Here is a 22,144-nt window from a genome sequence, read left to right as displayed (position 1 = left end):
GCCCTCCTTGTGTGACACGGACTACTCTCGCCGTCAAGCTGCCAGCCCTCCGGTGTCGAGCCACGGGCCTCACACCGTCGCTCTGCCACTCTGGTGTCGGACCACGGGCTCCACACCTTCACACATTCAAAATAAAACCTGTTCATAGTAACTTCTGTCTCCTGTGGTCTTGCGTTTGGGTCCTACCTGCGAACTCCCACAGAACGACCTGACCATAATGGACCCAGCAACCACAGGAGCAGCTACACTGTACGGCCCTAACAGCCTGCTGGAGGAGGTGAGAAGTGTCACTGCTGAAATTTCTCGGATTGGCTGTTTCGTGCAGGAACTAGCCCGGACAGTCAGGTCTCCACCAGTTCCAGCACCTGCACTATTCCCTCCAGTCCTTGCTCCGCCGGTCTGGGAATCCCCTGTGCCGGCTCCAATTCCCTATGATGGAACACTGGGGAAGTGCCAGGGCTTCCTGTTGTTTTGCCGACGAGTGTTTGACCGTCGGCCTCAGACGTTTGCCTCGGACGGGTCCAAGGTCGCCTACGTGGTTGGATTACTGCGGGGAAGGGCTTTGGACTGGGCTGCGAGAACATTAAGTTTTGATCGGCCTAATACTGTGGGTTATGTGGACTTTGTGGCGGCTCTGATGAGAGTTTTTGACCCTGTGGGGGACTCTGATTATATGGCCAAGCACCTTCTCAGCTGGAGAGGGAGCCAAGCAAGTGTAGCGGAACACTCGGTGGCCCGGCCGACTCCGGCTCCCCGTATTCGGACAGCATTGCAGCCAGCTCCTGTTCCTGTCACCTCTTCACCGCAGCCAGCTCCGGTTCCTACCGCCTCTGCGGCACAGCTTTCCCCAGTCCCGGCCGCTGCCGTCGCAGAGCAGCAGCGACCTCCAGTCTCGGCCGCCGCCGTCGCAGAGCAGCAGCGACCTCCAGTCTCGGCCGCCGCCGTCGCAGTGCAGCAGCGACCTCCAGTCCCGGCCGCCGCCGTCGCAGTGCAGCAGCGACCTCCAGTCCCGGCCGCCGCCGTCGCAGTGCAGCAGCGACCTCCAGTCCCGGCCGCCGCCGTCGCAGTGCAGCAGCGACCTCCAGTCCCGGCCGCCGCCGTCGCAGTGCAGCAGCGACCTCCAGTCCCGGCCGCCGCCGCCGCAGTGCAGCAGCGACCTCCAGTCCCGGCCGCCGCCGTCTCCGTACCGCGGCGACCTCCAGTCCCGGCCGCCGTCTCCGTACCGCGGCGACCTCCAGTCCCGGCCGCTGCCGTCCCAGAGCAGCAGCGACCTCCAGTCCCGGCCGCTGCCGTCCCAGAGCAGCAGCGACCTCCAGTTCCCGCCGCTGTCGTCCCAGAGCAGCAGCGACCTCCAGTTCCGGCCGCCGCTGTCTCCGTACCGCGGCGACCTCCAGTTCCCGCCGCTGCCGTCCCAGATCAGCAGCGACCTCCAGCTCCCGCCGCTGCCGTCCCGGAGCAGCAGCGACCTCCAGGTCCCGCCGCTGCCGTCCCGGAGCAGCAGCGACCTCCAGTCCCGGCTGTCGTCTTGGAGCCGCAGCTAGCCCCGGACCTTGCGGTCTCGGAGCCAGAGCCGCTCCCGGCCGCTGCTGCCTCTGCGCCAGCTCCAGTTCCTGCCGCTGCAGCGCCAGCTCCAGTTCCTGCCGCCTCAGCGCCGCAGCCCGCTCCAGTTCCTGCCGCCTCAGCGCCGCAGCCAGCTCCAGTTCCTGCCGCCGCAGCGCCAGCTCCAGTTCCTGACGCCGCAGCGCCAGCTCCAGTTCCTGACGCCGCAGCCCGCTCCAGTTCCTGGCGCCGCAGCCCGCTCCAGTTCCTGCCGCCTCAGCGCCAGCTCCAGTTCCTGCCGCCGCAGCGCCAGCTCCAGTTCCTGCCGCCGCAGCGCCAGCTCCAGTTCCTGCCGCCGCAGTGCCCGCTGCCGTCTCTGAGCAGCAGCGACCTCCCGTGCCCGCTGCCGTCGCGGGGCAGCAGAGACCTCCAGTACCTGCCACTGCTGCACCAGCATCCTATTCTCCAGAGCCCTTCCGCCCGCCCGGCCGTCCGCCGGAGCACCCGTGTCCGGAGCCCTTCCGCCCGCCCGGCCGTCCGCCGGAGCACCTGTGGCCGAGGCTCTTCTGCAGCCCCGTGGCCGGTCAGAACCAGTCACCCCTCCTCCGGACCCCCTCCGCCCACCCTGGCCGGCCTTCTAGCTGTGGGGCCATCCCTCCTCCGGACCCCCTCCGGCCGCCCTTTTTTGTGTCTGGTTGTACGTCTGGAATCCGTACCTTAAGGGGGGGGTACTGTCAGGATCCAGGATCCCTGTCTGACCTGACGTTCCATGGCCACACCCTTGAGTGTGCACAGCTGAGGACACTCCAGCTGATCACCTCCTGCTGCCTGACACACCAGACTCAGGGCCCACTAATGAGTCTCCTGGCACTACATAAGCTCTGGCCCTGCAGTCTGGGGTTGTCAGGTCGTACCGTCTTTCACCCGCGTCAACCCCGTGGCGTCCTCTGCCCTCCTTGTGTGTACGGATTACACTCCGCCGCTCTGCCCTCCTTGTGTGACACGGACTACTCTCGCCGTCAAACTGCCAGCCCTCCGGTGTCGAGCCACGGGCCTCACACCGTCGCTCTGCCACTCTGGTGTCGGACCACGGGCTCCACACCTTCACACATTCTAAATAAAACCTGTTCATAGTAACTTCTGTCTCCTGTGGTCTTGCGTTTGGGTCCTACCTGCGAACTCCCACATAACAGGTACACAGACAACATGCTATCTCATCATTTCAACTTTCTATCTCATCATTTCGACCATGGGGATACTTTTATTTTCAAGTCTAACTTTAAATTATTTTTCCAAAAAAAAAAAAAAAATAGTTTTTTTCTTTCTTTTTTTTTTTGCTGGCGGATTCGCGGGCCACATAAAATGCCGTGGCGGGCCGGATTCGGCCCGCGGGCCTTGAGTTTGACACATGTGATCTACACTGTGTGAGTTTTAATAAGCTCTGTAGGGAAAACACGTCCCGACAGAATCTATGCATCACTGTACTCTCAGAGTCAGTTCTTGCCTCTTAGTGCGTTTCAGTGAGGTACTCCTCATCATATCTTATCTTTTGTCATTTTCAACCAAACATTTGGACGTAATAGACAGTTTACACAAATATACAAGTCATGAAATTAGCGCCAAAATATAATGAAAGCAGATTTAATACTTGGCACAAATGAAAAACAGACACGTACGTAATTGCATAGAAATGTTGATCTGGAAGAACTAATTATTGTCATGATTTCTCCCAATAATTGATTCCACAGCCCAATGTTTAGGCCCCTCTGTTTATCTCTACTATTTTTGTACTTCCCTGCATTGGATGAATAGTTATCTTACATTTGAATAGCTTGTTCTGTCAGACCAACAGTCCAAAGTAAGAAGCTGAATGAGGTTCTACTGTAATATCATTTTAAACCCAAAACAGTTGTTCTCACCATCACAATACATGCTGGCTGCTTTCTACTGTTGTGTTCAGCTCTGCCTGCTCACAAATCTGAAGAATGTTTAAGAATAATTATGGTTTATTACAACTTAAACTTCATTCTGTAAGGTTTGTACACCATTTCTTACCAAGCTAATTGCCAAATTCCAGCAATTAACTTTGCGTGTACAATGATATTGGCCTGAACTAGATGTCAACATGTGTTTGCTAAAAATCCCATTCATGTTCATTCTTGAATATATGCAGGATGATATAATATTTAGAGACTCACATGGTCCATTAGCTCCTTGACCATGCCATTCCACTGGCCCGTGTTCTCATCCTGGGCACCGTATCTCCCATCTTCCACCAGGCGGACCTCGTAAGTGAAGCCCAGGATGTTGGCCAGCTCTCTCAGCAGGTCTATGCAGTAGCCCTCGAAGCGGTCGTTCCCATACAGCGGCTTGCCAGACTTCTTGAACATCACATATGGCTCCTCCTGTCAGGTGAAATAGTGGAGGACGGATGAGTCTCTACAGCACTTGGCATCTTTTCGATAAGGCCTATCTGAGAGGGTGTCTGATGTGTGAGATAGGCTTTTCAGCCGCACAAGCCCGAACACACAGTGGCTCGACAAGTAAAGCGTGTAAAGCCGCTGTGTTTATGTACGTGTTCCTTGTGTGTGTGTGTGTGTGTGTGTGCCAGCAGTCCCAGTCCTGTGACGTGAGGTAGGGTGGGTGCAGAGTGAGGCATGACCATAATAAGAGATAATCCCCCATATCAATGACTCTGTGCTGCTCTCGGGCTCAGTAGGCTGGCTTCGGGCCCAGGCCCAGCTTTCAGGACACCACACGCTTTGTCAATAAGATAAGCAATGCTGATAGACGGACACAAAAAGAGAGCGCAAGAGGCGGCACATCCCCTCTGTTAGCAGCTGGGGATATTACTAATGTCTTCTTTCATCCTGATTTTTGTCCTCCCCTCCCGCCTACTGAGCATCTCCTCCACCGTGTCCTTCTCTCTCTCCTCCATGCTTCACTCCCCATTTCTCCTCCTCCAGCTTCCTCCCCTCTGTACCTCTGCTGCATGCACCATCTGTCTTTGTTAGCCTTAGACGCTCGTTCTCGCCGCACGTCCCTCATTTCTACGACTCCCTCGACTCTCTCAGACAAATAAATCCCAAAATATATTGTCAGGCAGGTGTTGTTTGTAATACAACTGTGGCCTGACTGAAACAGAAAGAGAAAACCCATTCAGATTGCTAACAGCTCTGGTACATTTCACTGGCTGGCATTTTAACAGGCTGTGAGATGTTTGCAGATGGGGAACACTTTGTTCTGTTCACTCGTAGTGGCGGGCCAAACAAACTGCTGATTTGCACTGTGTCATAAATCTGCCTTGTAGTAGTGATGGCAGACAGGTGCTGAGGATAATGATTTCACAGCATTGTGAGGATGGATCATGAAGCAAACTGGTAGAACATGACAGCTTTCTTGATACATCTGATTCTATATGTAAGTATTAAATATCAAATAATATCTTTATGCCCGTCTGTGTTCATTTTTCTCGATACCATTAATGTATTTTTATGTATTTACTTTTAAGATAAAACTTGTGAAATGCATATGTTTCACAAATGATGATAGATGTGAAATGTGTGCCCCTTGCAAAAATCCCATTGAATATGGTATTTGTAGATGAAAACCTATTTTACATTAAATATGTTGTTATATCATGTGAATATTCATCACATGTGAAATATCCAAAAGCCACAAATGTCTGTGTGATGTGACGAAATAAGTCAAGATATTTGAGCAAAAATGTATGAAAGTCACAGATTTCAACATTTTAAATGAAACAAAAAGCACATCTACCTATATGAGACTTTGTGTTAAATGCTGTTTCATATATGATAATACATGTAAAATGGTATCTGCACCAAAAAGGTTTCCTCATGTTAAATACATAAAAAGCCACATCCAGTTTCTCTACTGTGTGTCATGTATATATGTGTCATGTATGTGTATATCATATCCATTTAACATGTGTATAATGCTGTGAAATTGTGGTCCCTGAGACAAATTAAACATTGTTCATTTAAAAATTGGTGTTTTCACAGGTGTTATCTAACATGGGAAATATTTGAAATGAATATATGTGTGTGTGAATTTATCACACATGAATAACGGTTTTACATGTGATATTGTAAAATATTTGTCCCTAACATAAGAATCATATTCTAACATTTTCACACGTGAACTATATGCATTCATCATATTAGTGTTCACAAGGTAGTTAAGACCCCATTGCACGCAATCCTGGTAGGCCCTCGTGAACGCTGGTTATGAAGCACACACACACGCGTCACGTGATCAAACAAGATTTAACATTGGACAACATCTTTATACACATTACACAACAATCATTGTTGCATAGCTGTATATGACATAAACACAAAAGGAAAAAAAAGTAGTTGGAAAAAACAAGTTGATTTATAGTTTCTATAGTTTATGTAAAATAAGCATATCATTTTATTATAAATTGTTAGAGAATTTCTTTACCTCCAAAAATAATAAAAACATAAATCCGCGATGGAGATCGGTTTGCCTTTTCGAGGAAATATATAGTAAATGGCACCAACATAATATCAACGTGAGCTTTCTTTAAGCAAAGGTGTATATCCAGGTTAAATCTGAATAACATGCTGGCCTCTTCCCACTATAGGCCCCCAAACCAGTGGGTATTCCACATGTAAATCCTTCACGTTCTATTTCATCCTTTTGACCGCGAGTCTTTATATCAACAAAGTCACCTGTGACCTCGGTGTCATCCTGAGATCCGTCCTTTTTCATCTTCTCGCTACGCTACGCTCAGCGGTCCCTGTGGCCGATCGACCCGGTCACGGCTGTTTCCTGTCCTGACCCCACAGTGGTGGAATGAACTCCCCACTGACGTCAGGACAGCAGACTCGCTGCCCATCTTTCATCAGGCTGAAGACTCGCCTCTTCAAGAAGGCCGACCCTTAGCCTTCCACTGAGCACTTACTGTATTGTATTAGCACTTATTCACACTTATTGTATTCATACTAGTTTGTTTCTGTACTCTTGCTCTGGTTTATGCTCTTAGATGCTCTTAGATGCTTGTCATAAGCAGTCATAAGGAGATGCACTTGTGACTGCTGGTGACTAGTAGTTCTCTTGAATACCGATGTTGAATACACTTATTGTAAGTCGCTGGATAAAAGCGTCTGCTAAATGACTGTAATGTAATGTAATGCAGGCTAACTACCAATGGTAGCATAAGCTTAAACAAAATGTGTCTACAATCAAGACATATTGGAGCTTGTCGCTGTAGCCTGTAGCCTCTTAGGAGGGAACGGCGTGTTTCACCATTCTGACAAGGGCTACCTAAATACCGTGAAGACAGCAATCGGTGAGATCGATTAACATTGTTTTCTATAACCGTTGATTGTTTTCCACGGTTGGCAGAGCGCTTCCGCTCTAGCTTATCGAGTGATGCGCTGACGAGAGTGCAGAGTATACGCTGTCGGGCCGCCCTCCACAGTGAGCAGAGCGTCCTCGCTCAGGCTAACTCGGTGAGATGCTAGTTAGACTAAATCCACATTGATATTGTGTCCATTTATGCTTTACGCATTACGGCTGTCACAGTTGGCAGTGTCCTCGCTCAGCCTAACCTGGTGGGACGCCAACTAGACTAAGTTAATACTGGGATTGTGTCAGTGGCGGGCCGTGGATGTCATACCTGGGCCTTCAGTGCTGTCCTGCAGCTGAAACACCTCCTAATAACCTCATGATGGCACCACAGCTACAGTTATTTGTTTCTATTGGTGTAACAATACACGTATTCATATTGAAACGTTCGGTACGAGGCTTACGAACCGAACAATATGTTTGAATAATACTAGTGCATTTGGAAAATTCAGAAGCTTAAATTGTGTGAAATATAATGTTTTGGGTGGACTGCGCTCACGTAGGAGAAGACGGGCTGTGACGTCTGAACCCGGAACAATAACAACAAGACAGCTGAGGCCCCGCACTTCTGGGAGCCTACGCTAAACTTGCTTACCAAACAATAACTCCGCGCATGAAGGGATGTAATTAACACAATGAGAACAACAAACACAAGAACCAGTCACATATATTCATATGACAACAGAGCAACAAATCAACCCATCAGACTTGCAGCAACACACATTCTGCTCCACACTGGAGGGCCATTCAGATATTAGATATAAAAAACAAACACATTGGACTTAAAGACAAACTCCATCCTCCTTTCTTTGTTGACAAAAAGTTTAATCCGAACTCACTAATCTGTTTCTCCTCCTTCAGCCATTGAGTGTTAAAAAAACAAAGCAGGTAAAAAAAATAATAATCTACACCAAGCAACATGCAAAACATGTCATAATTTCTTCCATATCTTTCAATTTGAACTCTTACTACGAAGCCTCTGCTTAAGTTTCGTTTTCCAATAGTCACGTGCTTGCCCAATGACCAATCACAGCACACGCTGCACCTCACTGTAGAGCTGCACATGGAAACTGAGCTGCACGTAATGCTGACATACTTGTAGACCAGCTAGCAGCTCTGACACGTCAAAGAATACGCCCAACATGTCAAACTAAAGATCTGATTGGTTGAACACTATGACAATCAACAATATCGTCCCCATTCCCTTAAAGTGCACATGGTTCACTTGTGAGTCTGCAGGCCTCTCTTCTTACCTAGAGACACAGAGGTGAGATCTGATTGGATAAAAGCTCTACTTAAAACAAGCTGCACTGGAAGCAGAGCAACTGAGGAAGACAGGAGCTGTGCAATGAGAACATAAGATAATGGGGGAAATAATTAGAATACATGTATAATTATGAAAACGTATTAAATTATAAAATAGATATAACTTTGAGATTCTGTTTAGACCAGCAGAGAAGGCCTTGCAGGGCCTGACGGCCCACCACTGGGTTGTGTCCATTGATTTTGGAACATTACGGCTATCACAGTGAGCAGAGTGCTCTCACTCGGGCTAACTGGTGGGACACCAATAGTTACAGCAACTGTCCTAGTGAGGAGAGGGTCCTCACTCCCCTCTCACTGACTGTCCCCTGTCTGTTCTCTCAACATTCAGCAGAGCGCTCCCGCTCAGACTTACTTAGCAGCCCGCATCATCTAGTGGGGCAGGGTGCCTCCAGAATCATGGCTGTATTTAACTCTCCCGGCTGTAGGACCTGTATGGCTCCTCTTCAGCCTGAAGACGGCCATGACCTCTGCCCCTCTTGCCTTGGCCTCGAGCATCTGAGGGAGGGCCTTTCGGAGAACCCATGCAGGATGTTTTCTCCCAGCAGCAGAGCAGCTACTGGGCAGCTCATGCTTCGGACCCTTGGGCGGTGTCCATCCTAACCCAGGGGTATAAGCTTAAAGTCTGACGCCGGCCCCCCAGCCTTCAGCCCGGTCAAAATGACCAACATCACCAATCCGGCAAAATCCCCAAAGGAGTTAGCCGCACTCCTGGCCAAGGGCGCAATCGAGATGGTGGACCCCATATCACAAGAGCCCTGGGGTTCTAATCAACTTACTTTCTTGTAAAGAAGAAAGGCAGCGGATCTGAGGGGACTCAACAAGTTTCTGAAGGTGTTGCCATTTCACATGTTGAGCACAGCAGACACCCTTCGTGCTGTTTCCAAGGGAGAGTGGTTCACGTCTGTCGATCTGAAGGATGCCTATTGTTCCCATTGTGCATCACCACAGGCAGTTTCTTTGTTTTGCTTTTTAAGGCCGTCACTTTCATACAGGATACTTCAGGATACTGATGTAATGTTGATGAAAGAGCAGAAGGCCTGTCCACATACAGATCAATACCAGTGCAGCTGCACTGTCAAGACATACAGTACAAACACCAAAACACACAGCATGTGTTTGTCCAGTCGTTGCAGGTGAGCATAAGTGAAATGTACATAACCTCTGCTGGCACTTAAAACAGGCACACACACTGGACCCAGTCAGCTACCATGGACAGCGGCAACACAAATGGGACGGCGGTGTGTTGTGCAGATGATGATGTGTCTCATATTGCAGGCTTTTTTCCCTGCACATTCATTGCAACATCTAACAATCGAAGGTAGGTGTGTTTTCCGTCCTTCCCATCGCCATGGTAACTGCCACAGTGGTGATGAGCATGCTGTGTTTTGAAATCCACACAGGTAGGTTTCCATACTGTGTGCAGAAGGAGTACTGCCAATATGAGAGTCTAGGAGGAGGAAGAGGAGAATTTTCATGTGCTTACTTCAGGGCTATTTATCACGTGTTCTCTGAGTTCTGCCTTGAAAAGAGTGAAACGTGAAACCTCCAAGCTCAGATTCCTGAAATGCCCTCTGCTGTAACATACCAGACGTGATATCTGTTTGTTTTTTGTTACGTTGTAGCTAAAGTACAAAATCAATTAGCCTTCAGGGAGGATATCAATGTCACTGTTTTCTACAGGAGGTTAAAGTGTGTGATTGGTCAGCTTGGGCTGTTTGTGTTTCCTCCTGCTGGTTTCTAGTGGCGGTGGAGATCGTTGAGGGTGAAGACAACATGACGCACCTTGAAGAAAGGCTCTGTAATCTGTTGTTCAGCAACACACATCTCGCAGAGACACCTACACCGTAAACCCTCTGCTCACCACGACCCGCTCTCTGTCACAGCCAATGAAAGGACGTAAACACAGTCAGGCACAGCGCTACTCTCCCATTCAGTGGTGGAACAAAGCCAAACAGAGGCCTGGCTGCAACTCCCTTTCTATAAGTGTGGCCCACCATCACCCTATGTCACCATGTATAAATAAATCGAACAGTTACTTTCGGAAACATACAATAAATTGTATTTATTTATTGGTTTATTTGAACGGGACAGTGCACATTAATAAAAACATTTCTGCAAATGTGCCAGAGTTAGCCAAAAGGCTATTTTTCATCTGTAGTCCCAAGAGGCAGATTTTACACAATAAACCTAAAAACAATGTAAGATTAAAGTTAAAAGGTAACATAAGCACAATGCAGGTAAATAAGCACAATACAGCTGTAGATATCTACAGCTGGACCAGGTTTACAGCTCACGTCTGTTCTGACTCTGCTGAACACTTACGTTGCGGCTCTCTGCACGCAATCATTGCAACAACTGCAACTTGTCTCCTGTCAAGACAGCGACACTACATTCGGTGTTACAAAGTGCTGGAATCTTACGCCACACCAGTGTTCAACTTATTCCCCTCTTTACAATGTGACCAATCTCTGCCAGTCTCTATTTGCTGCCATGTTAACTAGTGGAACAACTGTTGTCTGGCATGTGGAGCACAAAGAAGCTATTGTGAGCCCATTAGCAGCTTATGACCTCTGACCTTCTGTCAGCTGTGAAACACTGTAATTATCATAAACCGTCGCCAGGCACATTAACAAAAAGCACCTCTCACAGCCACAGGCAGCAACACCTCGGAGTCTTTCCAGACACGATAACAGCGCCCGTCTTCCATCTGTGGAGCTGGAAGGGCACATGGAGGGGTTTATCTTTTCACTTCTCTTTTGGACAAGTAGCCATGTTATGGTCTTGGGATTTTGGAAAGTCTATTGCATATGCAAAAAGAAAATCTGTTCCCTTTTTTTGTTTTTTTTAAGTTACCTCCCATGTTGTGATGGTCAGCCCTGATGAGCCTCTCACCTGTGTTTCAGTAGGTCATTACTCCAGAGCTGAGCCCACAGCTCTGCTGTCCGGAGTCTGCATTTGGGTCCTTGAACACACCACATCATGTACGGTACCTTCATGGCTGAATAACAACGAATGGCTGAGATAAAGCAGACTATCATCATACCAGCCATTGTAAACACAATTATACATGAACTAAGATCATATCTGGAAGATATCTAGAAGATTTGCCACAATTGTGGCCAACAATCAACGAACTATGATCGCTGTATGGCGCTCTCTCTGCCGTCTCACCATGGAGCATATGGAGCATTTTTCTCCGTGACAAATGCTTTCAACAACACGCTGAATGCTACACTTTTCAGCGTGTTTCAGCTACTGGCATGCTGTGGGGTGGAGGGTGGGGGTGCAGTTAGGACAATGTTTAGAAAAGTGTAGCATTCAGCGTGTTGTTGAAAGCATTTGTCACATGCCCCCCCCACAGCATGCGAGTAATATGTGTGTTTTCATAGTCTGCTTTATCTCAGCCATTCGTTGTTATTCAGCCATGAAGGTACCGGTAACCTTACATGATGTGGTGTGTTCAAGGACCCAAATGCAGACTCCGGACAGCAGTTATATTGCAAACCTCAAAAACACGCACACAAAAACACGCATTACGCTGTCCCCTTAATCTAGTACTATCCCAGACTTTCAGAAGCCCTTGGTGATGGTGGATTCTGTCACACTGTTCTGCGCTGTTAGGATCCACTGGCAGACTTGAGAAAAAGCTGATCTTCTCATGCAGCGTGCGTGTCTACGTTGCTCATAGCTCTGAATAGCATTTACGGCTAACTGCAGACTGCTACGGGCAAGTTATTGCCTCGTTGCTTTTAGATTCGAATGAGAAGACACGCTGCTTCGTTTCACTTCTTCTGTTTGGTAGCCTTGAGAGACCTTAGTCTGTAAGTATATCTGCATGAAAAGATGTACGAAGATATATTATATTCGCTAATGCTAATCGCGGTTAGCATTTCCCCATTGACCGTAATGTTAAAATTAGCTTAGGAGCTAGCAAGTCGGACATGTACGGTACCTACAGTTTCATGATGTGGTGTGTTGAAGGACCCAAATGCAGACGCAGGACAGCAGAGTTCTATTGCAAACCAAGATGATTTATTTCTCACTCAAAAACACACACACAAAAAAACTCTTGGAACAAGTTTTGTAGAACTGTAAAAAAAAAAAAACTGGAAAAAACGGTAATACCGTAAGTCAACTAGGAGGCGTCTCCACGTGCTCCGCACAGGTCCAAGCCGGGTAGTGGCTTATGGTAATCCCTCTGATCCGAGCCGGAAAGTGGCTGGTTAGACACAGGATCGCATTGATCGCTGTCGCTGTCGCCTTCGTCCTCCTGTGCACTAAAACCATCAAAGTCATCTTCTTCAGTGTCGGAATTGAACAGCCTCAGAATTGCTTCGTTCGTGCTTTCAGTCAATCTTTCGTCAGTGTCACTTTGCTCCCGAGGCAAATCCGCCCTTGCGCTGTCATCATCTCGCAGTAGTCCAGCCTTTCGGAAGCCGTTGGTGATCGTGGATTCTTTCACACTGCTCCACGCTGTTAGGATCCACTGGCAGACTTGAGAGAAAGTTGCTCTTCGCATGCGGCCAGTTTTTGTGAAGGATTTCTCTCCGACCGTCATCCAAGCCTCCCACTGAACTCGGAGTGCCACCTTAAATGAACGGTTCACACTAATGTCAAGGGGCTGCACATACTTTGTTGTGCCCCCAGGAATCACAGCTAGAATAGAGTTTGTCGTCTTGATGGCTGCTTTAACAGAATCCGTTATGTGGGTTCTCATGCTGTCCAAAACTAGCAATGCCGTTTTTCTGTGAAAAAGTCCCCCTGTTCGCTTCGCCTAGCATTCCGTCAGCCATTCCTTCATTACGCTTTCTATCATCCACCCTTTCTTGTTCACTTTCACGGCGATTCCTTTCGGGAATTATTCTTTCGCCATTGTCATCCGCTTAAAAATCACCATGGGTGGAAGCTTTTGTCCGGATGCTGTGCAGCCCAGAACACACGTGAAATGCGTTCTCTCATGGCCAGCTGTTTTGAGCGTGATGGAAGACTCACCCTTTCTGTTAACAGTCCTAGTGAGAGGGAGGTCAAACGTCAAAGGTACTTCGTCCATATTTATTATGTCGTCTGGTCCAATGGAATTTTCGGTTATATGTCTTTGCGTGTATTCGCTGAAGTTTGTCATTTTTTCCTTGAAGTCGGGAGGGAGTTGCTGACCAGCGGTCGTCCGTGTTCTAATCGACAGGCCCTTTCGTTGCATGAATCTGAAACACCAAGACGGTCCACCTCTGAAATCTCCAATGTTCTTTTCGGTGGCGAGGGCTTTAGCCTTCAGTCGGATTTGCACGGTGGAAACACCTCGACCGTCTGCTCTCTGTGTGTTCACCCAATCCTCAAGAGTGTTTTCAAGATCAGGCCACCTGCTTTTCCTGCCTCTGAAGGCTTTTGTCGTCTTTTTGCAGCAGCTCAGTTCTTCGGCCTGGCGTCTCCAGCGTCTCACCATCGATTCATTGACGCCGAGCGAATGTGCAGAAGCTCTATTTCCTTCTTCGACAGCCAGGCGGATCGCTTTTAACTTAAAAGCAGCATCATACGCATTTCTTCGTGTACCGGTTTTCTCCATGGCGAGCGAGGCGAGATGCGTGGAATGAATGAAACTCACAGTGGCTGGACACGCTTTTATCCGTCCGGGGTCGAATCACGAGCATGCATTCATCTGCCGTGTGCGATCGGCTCCGCCCAGTGCGAATACAGGTGTGTTATGTATTCATCCGCCATATGCTCCGTGGTGAGACGCCGCCATACAGCGATCATAGTTCGTCGATTGTTGGCCACAATTGTGGCAAATCTTCTAGATATCTTCCAGATATGATCTTATGACATGATCATCAGACCAGACATATTAAAATAAAAGTCCGAAAAAAAAGGCCGCGCAACATCATCATACCAGCCATTGTAAACACAATTATACATGAACTAAGATCATACAAAACATTTATTTCTCTCACTCAAAAACACGCACACAAAAAAACTCTTGAACAAGTTTTGTAGAACAAGTTTTGTAGAACTGGAAAAAAAACTGGAAAAAAAAAATATTGGAAAAAACGAGTCTGCATTTGGGTCCTTGAACACACCACATCATGAACCGGGCCAAATCCGCCCCTGAGCTTGCGTTGTCGTCCTCATTACGCTGTCCCCTTAATCTTGTACTGTCCCAGCCTTTCAGAACCCGTTGGTGAAGGTGGATTCTGTCACACTGTTCTGAGCTGTTAGGATCCACTGGCAGACTTGAGAAAAAGCTGATCTTCTCTGCTCATAGCTCTGAATAGCATTTACAGCTAACTGGCTTGCTGCTGTTAGACCGGAACCGGAAGTTGCGGTTGTTGTTGTGGCAGAGAAAAGATACGGAAAAATCCGGATATAAAGCGCACCGGACTATAAGCTGACGCCTCAAAGCGTGGGGTAAAAAGTAGCGGCTTATAGTCCGAAAAGTACGGTACTTCAAAGCAAATTCACAGGTTCACTCCAAATCATGGATATAAATAAGATATGACTACGTAATCTACGTAATATGACTCGTGGCTTCTCCCACTTGACAGAACAATGTTCCTCTATAAATGTTTCAAAAGATGCTTCAAGAATTGAATTGCTGTTGTGTCATTTCTTTGTCTTATTGTGCGTGTGTTCCTTGTTCTAGGTGTTATATTATCTCTAGAGCGGTTTCACTCACAGCGACTTGGAGCATTACTGTTGAGTTACTGCAGGTCTATAAACCAACACAAGCCCACGCTTACTGTCACATGCAACCACACACACACACACTCACTCACACTCACTCACTCACACTCTCTCTCGCTCTCTCTCTCGCACGCACGCACACACACACACACACACACACACACACACACACACACTCCCTCCTGTCTCCTGCAGATTGAGGCCGGTGCATCTTTAATTAAAGAGATGGAGTGAGGAGTGAAGGAGCAGCTGAGTATCTCTGCTAACCTAATTAAAGCTGGACCACATCCTGCAGCCTCTCCTCACACACCATCAGGCCCATTCCTCTCCTACAAATGAAGAACAATAGATTGTGTGCCCCAGCAAAACAAATGCTACTGCCTTATTTGAGTCAGTTTCAAACATTTATTTTAGTAATATTGATTCCCTTTCATGAAGTATGGCTGCAGTGGAGAACAAAGGCATACAGGCAGGTGCTCCGTCATCGCTGTGATGTAGGACTACTGCTGCCCGTTGCTTAAACAGAGCAAGAGAGCATGCTGAGGATATGGTGATATATAGATATATGTTTATTCTCATTTACATTCAAAATGAATGACGACTAATGTACTGCTTATTAATTCATATCAAAATAATATGCAGTAACTTTGCCTTCTAAGAGTGTTTGTACGGCAGCCTATTGCTGCCACTATTACAATGAATTATTATAATATATATTATATTCAATGAAAACATTTTCTTGCTATAACAAGAAAATAATTATGAACAAGATCCGTTTCCTATTATAATTAGGTCACCCAGAGCGCAGCGCTCCAGGAGCAGTCAGTGAGCTGTGTGTCATGTGACCCAGTCCTTCAGATAGACAACTAACCAGACTGAAGGCATCGTGTGCTGAGTGGAGGTAATAATGTGTTCATCAGTTCATTGGACAATGTGTTGCACATTCCTGCACAAAATGATACAGCTCTTAATCGATGAAACGTTTCTTCTTCTTCTGTTTTCTTTATATCTCTTGACTGCAGTACTTGCTTTACTTTGGCTTCTTCTATGGTTACTGTTATGCACCAAGGCCAATTCCTTGTATGTGAAAACCTAATTGGCAATAAAGCTGATTCTTGTATGCATTTCATGTTTCAATGTCCTGCTCTTGATGTAACATGATAGCTTCCTATGTTTTTGTAGGAAGGAACCTACATATGATGTATAATGAGAAGAAGAATCATCGATGCCTAAGAGAAGACACTGCAGCCTTAATCAGCGTGTTGCTTGAGTTTCATTGTATGTTTGGGAAGAGACACGATAAAAGTACCATTAACGTTATGATTTGAAGTGTAAAAATCTAAACAAATGCATGAGATGTATGCTGATATTTTTGACACTGGATACTATTAAATTGTATTTGCCACATGTAAGAGATTAAGTCAGACTTTGTACTGTATGTGTACTGTATGTATGGTTCTACATCAAATGGTTAACGTGCATTATGATAACCACCTCAATGTGTTACTGCTTTTGTAGGATATTTGAGTGTAGAACTGTGTGTTAAGAAGTTATAATAGAAGTGTTTTATGATTCATATTTAAGAATTCATAATTAGTCATAATCATAAGTGTTTTGGAAATGCATAATTAGGATAAGCATAAAAGTGTTTTAGGATTAGTAGCTAGAAGTAGAATTTGTAGACATTGAATGTATTAAGAGCAAGGCGTAGGGACAGAGAGACTTCTAGACAGGCGATTACAGAGCACACCGGGGCAAGGGTCCTGGGAGTTAGCCAATAGGAATTGAGATAGAGAAAGGGGGAGGGGTTTCGAACTGTATGTGGGTGGGTTGAATCAAAGTCTTTTCCGCTTCCTCGCGTTAAGCGTTATTGCGATGCGGCGCAGCTGAAGACTGCTGTACCGCGTGCGCACAGGCTCGCTCTCACGGTGGGGCAAATCCGGCCTCCACACTTTATCAGTAAAGTGTATGCTGCTATTCAAAATGAAATAGTTGAGATAGTTCTTTTTATGTTCATGGATGATATCATCCTAACAGAATGTGCCATTATATTATACACGAGCCCTGAAACATCGACATTGTCATTCAACACGGACACAGTCACTATAAATACAGTTGTTTAGCTGAAGAACCATGACAACACACACATGTTCTTAACTCTGGTCGGGTTCGGGGACAATAGTGGCAAAAAGAAGGACTGTCTGGCACAACAGATATTTCATTGTTAAAAGTGATGCCTTGGCTGCTGGGTTTTTTCATCAGAGAAAATGTTGGATCACATGTACAGTATAATATTGTGCAACCCTGACCCTGAGCTTGTCGGTTATTTGGCCCTTTAGAGCAGCCTGCAGGTAGCTCTGCTGTCCCCTGCAGCCATGGGTTGTCTCTGTGGAAGTGGAAGCAGGCCTGCTCCTTGCTCTCTCCAACACATTACCCAGTATATTATCTCCAGCTTCAGACATTAGCCTAAAGGTACTTCATGTCCACCGCAGCATTACGGGAGTGATTTCCAATGTGGATAAACTGTTGATAGGCCAAGATCTCAACAGTAATTACATCATGTTTTATAGTACATAATCCCTGAGAAAATGATGAGAAGCTGGATGAAAGTGTGCATCAATCAAATGTAACAAACCCAATTATTGTCAGCCCTCCCTGCTTTCCCTCGCTGCTCACAGCCATCACACATCTCCCCATGACTCAGTCCTGATATGGCAATTACCGCCGTGAAGAGTCTCTGCTAATAACTGCAATCCAATCACTTCACAGCACGCGCGGAAGGAAAGCAGGCCCGCGATAAATAATGACAACCCGCAATTTACTTGATATTGTTATTTTTACGCTTGCCTCCTCAATAACGGATCATAAATGGCTTTAACGGCCTGCTTCTACCAGCTCCTTCCTCCACTGGCATGATTCTCACATGGCACACTGTCTGTAGGAGTACAGCCGTGCTTATGTTCACGCACGCACGCGCACACACACACACACACACACACACACACACACAGGACGTATGGTGAGTTCATTATTCAGTGACAGAAAAGCAACAGATCCAGGTCCTCCATGTGAGAATACGTTTGTGGTCATTTCATTAATTGCATTTTGTTGTTAAGACTGTAACGTAGTGTTTGTGAAGCGATCGGCTCCTGAAAGAATCGCACACAAACACTAACTGTATGGAGCTGGAACTGGGCAATGACTAACTTAGCCTGGAGGCTGGGGGAACAGCTAGCCTGACCCCATATCAACAATACATCTACTAACTCAATAGTGAACACAAGGCTTCATGGTTTAAAGGAGCCTGTTAACTGCTGTAGCTATCTCTTGTGAACAGCAGCTGTGTGGAGACTTTCTGTCACTGTGAAGCTGCACAGAAGTGCTGGATCCATGATAAAAGTGGCTTACAGGTTATTCTTTCTCTGGCACCTCCTGCTCGGTTAATCCAGCCACAAGAGGAGTAGGATGTCTTATATGGTACAGACTGTAAAGCCCTCTGAGACTTTAAGACTTCTAATATTTGGCTATATGAATAAAAGTGGCTCGCCTTGAATCCACAAAAATACGCAATCTGTGACTGGCTACAAACCAAAATCTGTAAAATCGATTTATTCATTGAGCCAAAAAGAAGAAGATGGTGCTGTGGATGAAACTCAAACAGCTACTGAGCTCACATGTCAACAGATCCATCTCCATGGCAAGTGAACAGAGTGATTTGGTTGAGAGATTTGTGAGTAGACCTTGAGTTGCATTTTAATGTTTCAAACTCGTCTAAACTGCCAGCTTGGTAATAATGGGCAAGAATGATTCAGGTCAGTTATTTACATTTTTAATTTTTTTATTTTTGGCTGAACCAAAGTGAAAAGACATGTTGTCTAAGACAATAAAACAATTCAACTTATAAACACAGCACGTGTGATATGTGTGTAATCATAGAAGGTACACTTTGATTCAAATCATGAAATGTTGAAAGAACATGACCTCCAAGCCAAATACATTGTTTATGCAAAATTCTTATCACGCTCCATATCACTAGAAAAATGATTGCAATAAAGGGACAGAAGGGACAGATGTTTCTGCTTCTTCTCAAGGTTGAATCTGAATTCCTTGGATTTTGGCACCACTGGCAGCGGAGACAATAACACAATACGCCTGATCAAGGCAGGGCCGTAAACCATGGAATCTTATTGGACAATCAATCAGTCAATTAGTCCTGCCTCAGCCTGCTCCACCACATTGGAGTCCTCCACAGTGGTGAAGTCAACTGGCAATTAGGGAATGCAGTGCTTTGGGGTACTCTGCTCCAATTGAGTGGGAGAGCAGCAAGTGCCCAGAAAGTGCTCCCAGAAAGTGCTCCAAACAGAAGGGCAGCCCAGGCAGAGCACTGGAGGATTTCTCAAGAGGAAAAGCTTAAAAATAATGACATCTTTGAAGGGAGTGTGTTATGGCTGAGAGCTGTTCTAGCCTTCTATAATTGGCCCTACATAAAGCACCATTAAAATTTGATTTGGCTATAAACAGACATTTAAAGCTGCAATATTTAATTTGCACATTGTCGGAAAAAAATGGCAGAGAGGTAACTGTTTGCATTCTGCAGACTTCATTCCTCAGAAGTCCTGTTAGATAACACTAGTGGACTGCACAGAGCAGGTTTATCACCAGCCTGAGTCAACACCAACACAAGAGACAAAGTGCCCGATCATTCATTATCATGGGCTGAACACAAGTTGATCAAATTGTGGGGAAAATGGGAAGGGGTGTGTCAGTTGTAAGAATACCTCAAACAGTTATGACACCAGATGTCATTAAACATGTCACAGCTTGAATACTGTTTTGTGATTTGGTCCAGTGCTTGAACGTAAAATATGAAAAAATGACACGTAGCTCAAAATAAAGCGGCACGTTGTGCTTTCCAGTGCTCCTACAGAACTTATTGTGTTTCTATTCAGTACTTGATCGTAAATCGAATAAGATTCGCTGTTTTTGATGTTGTGTTTATGTGGCTATAATGTGTATGAGTCGGTTTGACTGTTCATGTTTGGTCCCCAAGAAGAACAGCTAACACTTATGCTGGTGCTAATGGTCCTGATAAAGAAAGAAAGAAAGGAAACAGATTCATTGACGTACCAGTACGGTGGAGACAATCAGGGATCGATTGGATAAAGAATCAGAGACGTTAGTCGTCTTCCCCTTCTGGTTGCCCGTCATGTTCAGGCCACTTGTGGGATCCCAGGTACCAATCTGTGGAAGAGGACAGATGGAAACGTTTAAAATCCCGTTATACAGGCCACAGCACGTAGAACTGACGTGTTACTGCTTCCTGCATCTACAAACTAGGCTGCTTTTACTTCTGACAAAATTCCACCATTTGTCATGAAATCAGAGGCGATTTCTCTTCGGAACTTGGTCATTGTGAGAGGACGAGCAACTCAAATTATGCAGAAGCATAAATGCAAGATGCACTTTAGTTTCGGTCTGATATTTAGAAGCAAAGCAACAACCTTCTGTTTCCTGCAAATGTAGAAAATGAGAAAAACAACCTGGAGCAGCAGCGACTCCAGGCTGGAACATGCTGCTCTGTCTCCATGTGAGTGAACATCCTGAACATTTAGAGAAAGTTGACGTGGAGATTTTCCGTTATTTCATATCTGAAAATGGGAACTATGGTCAATCAAAACCATTTATTGCCAAGTACGTTACACATACAAGGGATTTGAGTAGGTGACTGGTTCATAACAATAAACAATGAACACAGAGAGACATAATTGAAATATTAAAAGTATTAAAAGTTACAATACAATATGGTAAACAAACAAACAAATAACAGATAACAGTACTGTTCTGTTCTGAATAAGTCAACTGTTGAAATGTGTTTTCATTGTTTCATGCATAAATGGGTGTGGCGCGTTTATTTTGATACCCGTAATGAAGCAGGAAGTGAGAAGCAGGAAGTGAGAAGCAGGAAGTTGAGAGCTGTAAACTGCAGGGAGCATGGTCGCAGCTGTGTGGTATCCCATGTTTAATCCACAGTAATCCTTCATCTGAATTCCTCAGAAAGCAATGGCTGTAAGTGTTTTATGTTCTTCATGTGTTGACTGAGTAAGAATGGTGACTTTTGTTAAGTAAATGTGAACTTAAGGCTGTTTATATTTGTCAGTTATTCATATTGCATTCAATTAAGATGTTTTGTATTTTCTTTTCTAGTTTCATTCTGATTCAACGTTGTCAACCTGATTTAAGCTGTACGAAATCAATAAAGGAGCAAGCACGCTTGCATACCTGGCTCTTGAAAAGGAGTTTGGCTGGCTGTTTATCTATGTTAACACTTGGGAAGTAAAACACATCGAGAGAACAGTACAAGTACGTTAAAACATGTATAAAAGTGTCAAGTGTATTTTAATATAAAAAGGATGTTCAAGCGTGTGGTTGAGGTTTGGGAAAGCTTAACCGGAGATCTGTGATAGAATGAAAACTGGTCTTTTCCATTAAAGTCACATGCGCTACATGACCATCCAGCACCCAGACCTGCACACTCTGAACATCTTCCACTGTGAATGTAATAGTGAGGGATACTGGGCTGGTAGAGGCATTTGTGTGTATCGTAAGAGAAGATAAAACATTAGTAACACTACCAAACACATGGCAGACATATGTCTCATTCCGGATTGACTACAAAGTACTACTACTCACACACGCACCTCCCTACCTACAAGACCTCATCACTCCCAAAATCTCCACCCGCACCCTCAGATCTTCAAACAGCTCGCTCCTCCGGGTCCCCAGCACCAAGCTCCGCACCATGGGCGACCGGGCCTTTGGCTCGGCAGCTCCACGCCTATGGACCAGATCCCTGACCACCTAAGGGCAACACAGACCCTGGTCTCTTTAAGACCGGCCTAAAAACCTTTCTATTCAGGAAAGCCTTTATGACCTAAATCACTGTCAGTTATTTCTTTTGTGTTTCTGTTCATTCACTGTTTTTTTTTTATGCTTACTAGTTATTTTATTATAGTTTGTTTTAACTATGTTTTAACTATGTTTTAACTTTGTTTTAACTATGTTTTTTACTATGTTTTTACTATGTGCTGTGCTCTGTGGCACTCTGAGATTGTTTTAAATGAAAAGTGCATTACAAATAAAATGCATTATTATTATTATTTATACATTATGTATATAGTACTCAGACTTCCCCTTCTTTCTATTCTGG

General features: G+C 45.7%; 1 protein-coding gene across 1 annotated transcript in view; it reads right to left on the bottom strand.

The window, feature by feature from the left end:
• Window positions 1-22,144, bottom strand: part of grik2 (glutamate receptor, ionotropic, kainate 2) — a gene marked incomplete at its 3' end in the record, with an annotated part of 346,108 nt that overhangs the window by 73,058 nt on the left and 250,906 nt on the right. Inside the window, exons 10-11 of the mRNA XM_079275707.1 lie at window positions 20,065-20,178; window positions 3,738-3,944 (exon numbers count right to left, since the gene is read on the bottom strand). Coding sequence (XP_079131833.1) covers window positions 3,738-3,944; window positions 20,065-20,178 — 321 coding nt within the window. The remainder of the gene's footprint in view (window positions 1-3,737; window positions 3,945-20,064; window positions 20,179-22,144) is intronic.

This window comes from Melanostigma gelatinosum (genome assembly GCF_949748355.1).
Source record: "Melanostigma gelatinosum genome assembly, chromosome: 9".
NCBI lineage: Eukaryota > Metazoa > Chordata > Actinopteri > Perciformes > Zoarcidae > Melanostigma > Melanostigma gelatinosum.
This window is presented reverse-complemented; position numbering and strand designations above follow the sequence as displayed.